This window comes from Equus quagga, chromosome 14, assembly GCF_021613505.1.
Source record: "Equus quagga isolate Etosha38 chromosome 14, UCLA_HA_Equagga_1.0, whole genome shotgun sequence".
NCBI lineage: Eukaryota > Metazoa > Chordata > Mammalia > Perissodactyla > Equidae > Equus > Equus quagga.
Genome location: NC_060280.1, coordinates 71,819,485 through 71,829,718, shown reverse-complemented (window position 1 = coordinate 71,829,718; position 10,234 = coordinate 71,819,485). Strand labels below are relative to the sequence as shown.

The following is a 10,234-nucleotide window of genomic DNA, read 5'->3' as shown; positions in this document are numbered from 1 at the left end:
ATTTCATAAGTGTTTAATTTTGTTACATGTCTGTTATTTATTTCTCTTGTTAAATTATGCTTTGAAAATTAGGATGTGACTGATATTGTTAGAGTTCCAGAGAGTGTCATGCTCAATCACTTAAAAACTCAAAGTTTCAGGAAATTTTGAAGACATAGGCTAAGGGGATTTTCTAAAGTGTTTTTCATAGATAAAGAATATAAACTCAGGGAAAATAATTTTGTGTTATGTATTGTAGCTTGTTTCCCCAAAAACATATGTGGAAGTCTTGTCCTCCAAATGTGTGATTGTAATCTACTTTGCAAGTTGGGTCTTTGTTGATGTATTCAAGTTAAGATGGGTTCAGTAGCATGTGTTCTAATCCAATATGACTGGTATCCTTATAAAAAGAGGGAAATTTGGACACAGATACATAGGGACAACAGCATGTGAAGACAGATGCAGAGATTGGAATAATGGGTCTACAAGCTAAGGAATGCCAAGGATTGCTGGCCATCACCAGAAGTGGAAAGAAAAGCATGAACACATTCTTCCTCAGGGCACTAAGAAGGAACCAACAATGCTGGTACTTTGATTTTGGACTTCTACCTTAGAGAACTGACACAATAAATTTTGGCTGTTTAAAGCCATCCTGGTTGTGGCACTTTGTTATGACAGCCTTGGAAATCTAAGAAGCTGTGTAATCTCTGAAAGACATTTTCATTGACCCCCTACTAACTGTATTTAAATGGATATATTAATAAAGCAGTAATGCTTGGAATATTTTATTTTGTGGGCTGAATGAAAGCATCTGATAGATAAGGTTATAAATCCAGGAAGAGATCTTACCAAGCCTGAAAGGAAAGATGATATTTTTTTTTCTGTCTCAGAATAAAATACGTTTAGGAAAAATGGAAATATATGTGTTATTGAGAGTATTTTCACCCTATATAAAGACTAAATTACTCTGGAAATCAAAATTATATTTAATTTTTTATTCAAAATGTTGAATGTATCCTTTTAAGAAAACAATTGCACTAAATTTCTTTAACTGAACTTACTTTGGAAAGCTTTAAATCATTGCAGGATGTAGGGCTTTAAGTTCCTTCTTTTAAATTAATATTTACTCATTTGAGTCAAAATTGGACTAATGAAAAGCAAAACTTGAAGTGTAATGTTGAGGTTCTGTTATTGGCAACAACTTTAATTTTACTAGTCCCTTATTTGGAGTGTGTATAGTGTTTCCCCAAATGGTCGCCATGAGAGACAGGAAGATGCAGCATTTATACAGTCTTCAGTGACATTAGTACGGCTTATCAAAGGGCAAGATCTCTGGGCCAACATGTACTTAAGTCAAGAGGACATCTCGATTTGAGAAAGCTTCTGAGTGAAACCGAAAGATCATGTTACAGGTTTGATGTGAATTATCTTTTAATGTGAGCTGAGTCTCAGCTTGCACAGAACTTACAAATGTGTCTCCTGCTCAAATCAAAGGTAGTCTGAGAGAATGTGATATGGGAAACCAGAGGTGTCTGGTACAATAATGAATGAATATTTGAGTGTGCATGCTCTGCCTTACTCGAGCTTATAGTCCATTGAAGTGAGAGAAATAAAAAAGAAAAAGAATTTAAAGTATTATATAATTACCATAGCACTGTACGCTAAGAAGAAAAGGAGCTAGTTCCTCAAGGGAAAATAGACAGTTGCCATGAAAAGTAATTTATGTGGAGTTTCAAAGATGAGTTTTCTGAGGAAATCACTTCCAAGTCCTTATAAACATTAAGGGAGTATTTTTCTAAATCAGATTCTGGTAAACATTCCACTTATTATTTTGCGGTTCACTGGTAACAGTAAATAAGCCAATAGCTTGGTTTAGCTTAGAGAAATCATTTACCTCAATTTACCATGTGATGAATGGATGACAGTACAGTCTTCCTGGCCTCACATTAATAGAATACACAATTTATTGAGACCTGCTCAAGCAAGGAGGCCCAACTTCTTGGCTATATGATACAGTTTTGACTTCTCAGATGACAGTACTAATAAGTTATGGCCCATTCACCTACCTTCCCTCCTGCTAAGGGCGTTAACAAACTACACTTTGGAAAACCAGGAATCTGTAAATAAAATACATACAGTAGGCTGTATAAGCTAAAATCTGACCAAAGTAACTTAATCAGCCTCACCAAAAGAAGGAAACATAAATTATTTCCTCTGGCTGCAGCAATACAGGTTATTGTATATAGCTCTAGAGGGCTCTCTTTTTTCAATTTTATTGAACTATATTTTGCATTTAATAAATGCAGTCAATGTGTACATAGTAAAGAATTTTCTCATGCCAGGATAGGTGAATTTATTTTCTTCTCTGGGTATGCTAGTCTAGTGATTTTGGTTCCACATATCACTCTACCACCAGATTTTCTATGCTTACCTATCAGACATGAAAAAAACATTATTTTTTAACCCCCTGATACTTGAAAATCAAAAGAGAATAAGACTTGCTTCATAGACTTCTTGGATCTTCACAGAATTTAATGACTTAAGAAATCAGGTATCCACAAATTATCACAGCTGTGCTAGAGTTTGATAAAGAAGGAATGCAGGACTAATGCTTGTAAATTTTTGTATAGAAATAAGTCAGGATATCACCAATTATCTTGCAGATATTTGAAGAACTCTCCAAATATAAACTCAATTGACCTGAACAATAATAAAAAATCATATTTAGCTAATTGATTAATGGATGAAGACAGTATGAGATACATTTGGTTTTCCTAAAACTATCTTACAAGAGGAAATAACAGAAAAAGTATCAAGGACCTTCTAGTTGGCAGGACCTGTACTACATCTTGGACATATAACAGTGAAATGTAGGTGAAAGGGGGTACCTCCATGGAGATTACAATACAGTGCAGATTTGGACAATAAGCAGGCAAATACAAGTTAGAAAAATAAATGTCAAAGCAGAGGTGTATATTGGATTGAGCGCTATCACAGCACATGAATGAGCCTCTAACTCAGAGGTTAAGTTCTGATTAGAATTCTGAAGTAAGGGCTGGAAGAAATAAGTCACATAGATGAGATATGAGGAGAGACAGGACAGGAAGGAGACTGCCCCAGGGTAAACATATGCAAAAAACAACTATTTTGTCTCTTGACTAGAGAAGAAAGGAGGTAGGTAATCACTGATGAATATGGTATTTTCCTTATGGTTGAAGATTGTGTTTTTATCAATTGTATGGAAGAAAAAGGGAGGAAATGATGGTGATGGCATTATTGGGTCCATATGCCTGGGCCATCCTTAGTATTTCTTCTAATTTGCTTCTCAATAGTATATATGAGAGAAAATTCCAGAGAGAAATGGCATCAAAAAGGCCATGGAGATATGAAATATTGTCAAGAGTCCCAACAAATGAGGACAAATGTTGACAGATGGACTAAACTGAAATATATAAATTCATACAATATAATAGCCAATGATTTAGACCTACAAAAACATCCTCATTTATTTCTGTTCACAAGAAGATACTTTTCTCTAGTATTTTCTTCAGGGCAATATTGACATCTTTATTCCTCAGGCTGTAGATCAGCGGGTTCAGCATGGGCACAACAATAGTATGAAACACAGAGGACATTTTTCCTTGATTCTTGAGGGTGACTGATGATGGCTGCAGGTACGTGAATGCTAAAGAACCAAAAAAGACCACAACTGCCAACATGTGGGAGCTGCAAGTGCTAAAGGCTTTGGACCTGCCCTCAGTGGAACAAATGCGGAGGATGCTGGCAATGATGAAGCTGTAGGAGCTAAGAATAGCCAGGCTTGGGCCAAGGATATTAATTACAGTAAAGATTAGAATCAGCAGTTCATTGAAGTGGGTACTAGAGCAGGAAAGCTTTAGAAGGGGAAGGATATCACAGAAATAATGGTTGATCACATCAAATTTGCAGAAAAGAAGCCTCAACATACAGCCTGTATGAGCAAATGCACAAATCAGGCCTATAATATACACTCCTAAGATCAAGGAGAAACAGGCCTGATAGGACATGAGAAACAGGCCTGATAGGACATGATGACGTTGTAAAGCAAGGGGCTACAGATGGCAACATAGCGGTCATATGCCATTGCAGCTAACATGTAGCATTCTGAAATAGCAAAAACGAGGAAGAAATAGAGCTGAGTCTTGCATTCAAGGTAGGAGATAATGGTCTTCTCTGTCACAAACTTCTCCAGCATTTTGGGGGTAATGACAGTAGAATGGCAGAGATCAATGAAGGACAAGCTGCTGAGGAAATAGTACATGGGGGTGTGCAGGTGAGAAGTGAGCCCTATCAGTGTGATCATGCCCAGGTTCCCCACCACTGTGACCACATAGATTCCTAGGAAGAGGAGGAAGAGTGGCAGCTGGAGTTCTGGCTGTTCTGTTAGCCCAGTGAGGATGAATTCAGTCACGGTGGAATGATTTCCTGCTGCCATTTTCCTCTGGGGAGTTTCTAAAAGGGAGAGAGAAAGACACCTTTTTTGGAGACATGTCCCTGCTATTCTTCATTTGATAAAAGATACCTCATATAGAAAATTAACTGTTTCCGATATTCTCTTGGTTTCCGTATAATAATATTAAGTCTGGATAAAGTTACCTAAGTACTATTTATCTTAATTAAATATTTCACACCATAATATCTAATGTAATAAATTATTACATATAAAATTATTTTAGCCATATGGTGATCATGTCACATGTTTTGAGAGGCCGCTACCCATTTTAAACATTTCAGTTATTTTGAAGTCAATTTTTTCTAAAGTGAGGTTTGCAGACTTGAAAACTTAGAATAGTCATTGAAAATGAGAGAAGCTGGCTGAGCATCACGGAGCAGAGAGCAAATCCTGATTACATGCAGTATCATTTCTAATCCAGAAACTAATTTCTGCCAGGGGTGAAAGAGGCACATTATTGCTAGGCCTTTGGAATATTTTGATAAAAATGAGAAAATTTGGGTTTCAATGTAAAATCTTTGGATTTTAACACTATTTTGAATATTTTTAAATTAGTTTTTATATTTTTGAGTATTTTAATATTATTATTGAAATAAATCACTACAAACAACACTCACTTTGCAGATTTTGATAGCTGAATTGACCCACTGTTAGGCAATTTGTGACCTCTAGAACAAATATTCTGCCTTTGCTTGAGGGAAGAACTATGAGTAGTGGCTAAGTGAATAGGCCTTAAAATTCAAGTGCCTGTGTTCAGATGCTGACCCATCATTTACTAGTTGATAAACTTGGACAATTAAAATAACCTCATTATCAAATTAGCAGAGGTTAGCACTTTGAAAATAATAAGAATAATGATTGCTGTTGTTTTTATTACTTACAGCATACTATCAATTGGAAAACAAGGGATAATTACACACTTCAAAACACAAAAACAGCAAATACGTTGTTTAAACCTTTCTTTTCACCTCTTTTATCTTTAATCAACTGAGGGGGTAGGAAAAACAGTCATAAAATTAGGGGATACAGAATTGTAAATGTAGTCCTATATTCTGTTAATCACATAGGGATTTTTTTTATCATTACATTCATCAAAGTAAAATTAAAAATGAATTCCCCTTGAATAAAAATAAAAAAAGAAGAAAAAGAAAATCTAAAATGTTCTACTCCATTGTTAAACAAAAATGAACTTGAAATGAAACTTAAATCTAAGTATAAAGGCTAAACTATTAAACTTCCGGAGCAAACACTAAAGAAAATCTTCAATACATTGAAGTAGTCTAAGATTTCTTAGGACATACACACTAACTATACAATACTGATAAATGCAATTTTATCCAAATTAAAAACTGTTATTCAAAAGTTACCTGTAGAAAATTAAAAGCAAGCCACAGACAATACATGCATCCAACTATGAATTTTTATCCAAAATTATAAATAATATTGACAAGACAATAATATGAAGACAATCAAGTAAATTAAAAATATAAGGAAACTATTTGAACAGATATATCACAGAAGAAGATAAAGGAATATTTAATAAGGACATGAAAAGATACTAAAATCATTATTTATAAGGGAAATGAAAACTACACTAACACCATAATGACAAACCACTACACAACTATATTTAAATGACAAAAAAAAAAGAAAGGAAAAAAACAAAAACTTATAATACTAATGTTTTAAGAGGATATGGAGCAACCGAAGCTCTCACACATGACTGGTGAGGAACAGCATAAAATTTTCCAAGCATTTTGGAAAACTGGCAATTCCTTAGAAAGTCAACTATGTATTTAAATATAACCCAACAATTTACTCCTCAGTATTTTCCCAAAAGAAATGAAGAGTAGATAAATGAATTGTAGTATATGCATAGAGTGCAATATTACTTAGTAAAAATTAATAAACCACGGATGCATGCAATGACATGGAATAATCTTGAAAACTCACATTGAATAAAAGGAGCAAGACATCGAGGAGCACACATTGTACACTTCCATTCATTTGAAATTATAGAAAAGCAGAACTAATCTATAGTGATGGAAATGTGGTCAGTGGCTGACTGCAGTGGGACATGGGATAATGACTGGGAAAGGGGATGAGAGAAATCTTTAGGATGATAAAAATATGTCATATCATTAATGAGGTTTTGGTTTCACCAGTGCACAGTGTATGCATTTGTCAAAACTCATTTAGTTGAACTATATTCTTAGAGTGGGTACATTCCTTCTTGATGTAACCTTGATAAAATTATACCTTGTTATAATCATAGGAAAATAGTAATATAACAAAATATAAAATAAATTAATAATTATTATTTATAATAAAATTAATAATATTAATTTTAAAACAGAAAATCTAATAAAAATCTATAAAGAAAGGATAAAGAAGATCTGAATGAGATTCATAAACGTAAGTATATATATATATATGTATATATATAATCTCATGGCATACAGAAACTAAATAGCACGCATTCTTTTTAAGGGTGCATAGAATCTTTACAGAATTATTTACATGCTGGTTCATAACACAAGCTACAATACCTTCCCAGATGTTTTCACTGGTCTTCACATTTAAGAACGTAATAACACCAATCCTACAAGTTTTATCCTAAAATATAAAGAAGGAACATCCAACATTAATAATAAAATAAAACAACCTCATGGAAAACTCAGAATAGATAGTAACTTCTTAAAGCTGTTTGAAAAGCACATATAGTTTACAACAAACTTAATAGTGAAACATGGAAAACTTTGCTCTGTTAATGGGAAGGAGACAAAGATGTTTGCTTGCCATCTCCATTCCCGTTCATCATTATACTAAGAATACTAGCCAATTCAATAAGGCAAGAAAAATAAATAAATTTAATAAAGATTGGAAAGGAAGAAATAAAACTGTTAGTATAGATGACATAAATGACTAGGTAGAAAGATCAAGGAAACATAAATAAAAATCTTTAAATTAATAAGTAAATTAAAGAAAAATCTTAGATGTAAAGTTGAATATTTGAAAATAATTTACAAGATCATATTTGATTTTAGAATGTGAAAATGTTAGTGCGTATCTGAAATAAACTTATTTTCTCTCTTTGCATACAGTTTTTGTGTGTGTAATACATTTGTTTGTGTATGTTTGAATGTAATTAGATTTAAATTGCCAATATTTTTTCCATAATTATGAGACAGATTGACCTCTAATTTTTCTTTTCTGTAATGTTTTTCTAAGAATTTTGTTTCAAAACATGCTGGCCCCTTAAGAGATTTAGAAAATATTGCCTATCTTTCTCTCACTAGAATAATTTGCATAAAGGTTACCTTAAATGTTTAAAAGTATTCACAAGTGAAATTATCTAGACTATAGTTTTCTCTGTGTTCAGGTTTTCAGTAAGAGAATGAATTTCTTTAATAACTCTCGATTATTCAGATTTTTGTCTTTCCTTTCAATTCTCCAGAATTGAAATTTCAAGGCATTTGTCCATTTGGAAAATTATCAGATGGTTTATATTCTCTTCTCTTGTACTTTGTTTTATGTTGATAAGCCATGCAGTGCTTTCTATTTCTTTATTCCCAAAGTTAATTTATGATTCTTCTCTCTATTATCTAAATAATAGATCTTGCTCAGGACTACCACAACCTGGCCCAGGTTTACTGAACACCAGATTCCTGTTGCCACATTTCTTTCCTGTTCTATAGTCAAGCTCCTTAGTTCCTATGTGCTGCCTGATGCCTGGGGCATTTGCTGATAGCACAACATACCTTGTCTCTAAAACAATCTATATGTCTTCCTAGACTTTCAACATTTGTTAAGTTTAAGATTTGTATAAAACGAGATGCAATCTACTTTTTCTACTATAAATCCTTTCCCATTAGGGACTATTCAAACTTGGAGGGTCTGTCTCATTTCAGTCCCCAATTTTCCTCTGTTTTTTCTTGGCTCCAAAGAGCTCTAGGTATAACATCCAAACTAAGATAATCAATACCTTAAGGCAACATAAAAAAATATTGTAGGGATCATTGGGCTGTATTTGGTGATCTCTTAGAATTTACGAATAATATCAGCTCAGCTAGAAGACCTATCCTGGAAAGCATAATTCTCAAGACCTCATAATACTGAAATATGGAAACTCAAGGTAGATATTTTAATGAGCTAGGCTTCATATTCTGTACCCCTTTCTTCTTGTATCTGTCCATTTAAACTCCACACAGAGTGTTCACTTTGGCAGCACATATACAAAAATCCACATATAGGATCAGTAAATACCTTCCTTTCTAGAGTCCAACCTGTGTGAAGGCAGAAAAAATTTACATCAAGGCCAGTATTTCAGTTGATCAACATAAATGTGACATAGATACAGTTCATCTTCATTTCATACAGGTGAGTGGCACAGGCTCTCATAATATGCTTGTGGGTAAGAAGGAGTTCTGTGTGCTGCTTGCTTTACAGTCAGATGTAGAAGAACATGGTGGAAACCAAAGAGTGTATATTAACTCAGGAATTTCCCAATATGATTGATCATTACCTAGGATGATTACAGTATATACAAAAATGATGAATGTGAAAATGTAAACATTATAATGAAAAACAAAAGTTTGTGAATCATCCCTACACTGTTAGTGTTTTAGTCAGGGGACAAGTTAATCTCTGTAGAATAGCTTTGATAAACAGTTTCTGTTTTCTTTCTTCTGAGAGTTACCTCCACAGCTCTATATAATTCACACATCTTGGTACTTCCAGAATTATCAACTTTGAACTTTATTGGAGCTTTCTACTATATTGCAGACACAGTTACCTTAGTTAAATCATTACCACTGCCTACCTTTTAACTCTAACAGTTGATGCTTGTTTTCTTAAATTCGTTTCTTAGTTGCAGTATAACCTTAAAAATATTTTCAAAACTTTTTATTCATCAACTTTTCAAATTTTCCGAACTCCTTTGGAGAAATGTTTATTACAGTTACATGATCCTAACACTGGAATTAGTTAATCAGAATCTTTGACGGTTTTAATGATCTGACCTTTTGAAAATCAAAATAATTTAAAACAAACAAAACAGCTAACAAAACTACAAAAGTAATGCTGACGATTATCTAGCTTTGGGAACTATTGGATTAAAAGACACAAAGTCAGTGTAGTGGCACACTTCAGATGAAGAACTTGAGAAATTGTATTTTTTTATTTTCTTTTTTTCCTTATTACTTTCTTTCCATTTATTTTCTTCTGTTCTACCCTTTCCTTCTTTCCATCTTGCTTTTGCAAGCTCCTTCCTTCCTTCCTTCCTCTTTTCCCCTCTCTATTATTTTGAAAAGTTAATGAGAGAGCAACACACCACACAATGAGCCCTGGAGCAGAATCTAAAAATCACAAAAACACAGTTACTGCCTTCATAATACTCAAGAGTTGATATTAAGGAGGGCTAATATTCACCATAATGAAACATAATATGAAAACAAAGTTGAAGTGAACTCAGAGTTCATAAAAAATTGAATAGATACCCTAATGAATGCAAAACTAGGGAACTGAATGTGTTGGCATTTGTATGTATTTCAAAATGTATTCACAATTGTTTATTTTTTACCCCAATCTCCATAAGATCCACTTCTCAGGTTCTGAATAATATATTTGCTTTTGAAACAAGTTATGATCCCCTATTTATATAAATATTAATTAATTATAAATGTTTTCTTCCTATACATAATCTAGATAATTAAGAATTGGCTACATATAGCAATGTCAATTAAGTAAGCATACCCACTGAAG

General features: G+C 33.3%; 1 protein-coding gene across 1 annotated transcript; it reads right to left on the bottom strand.

Annotated features, from left to right (window-relative positions):
- Positions 1–3,494: 3,494 nt before the first annotated feature.
- On the bottom strand, positions 3,495–4,453 carry LOC124225168 (olfactory receptor 8G1-like). The gene is made up of 2 exons (XM_046637653.1): positions 4,032–4,453; positions 3,495–3,999 (listed from the first exon to the last, which is right to left on the bottom strand). Exons 1-2 carry the CDS (start codon positions 4,451–4,453, stop codon positions 3,495–3,497), a joined length of 927 nt encoding a protein of 308 aa, XP_046493609.1.
- Between the last annotated feature and the right edge of the window lie 5,781 nt (positions 4,454–10,234).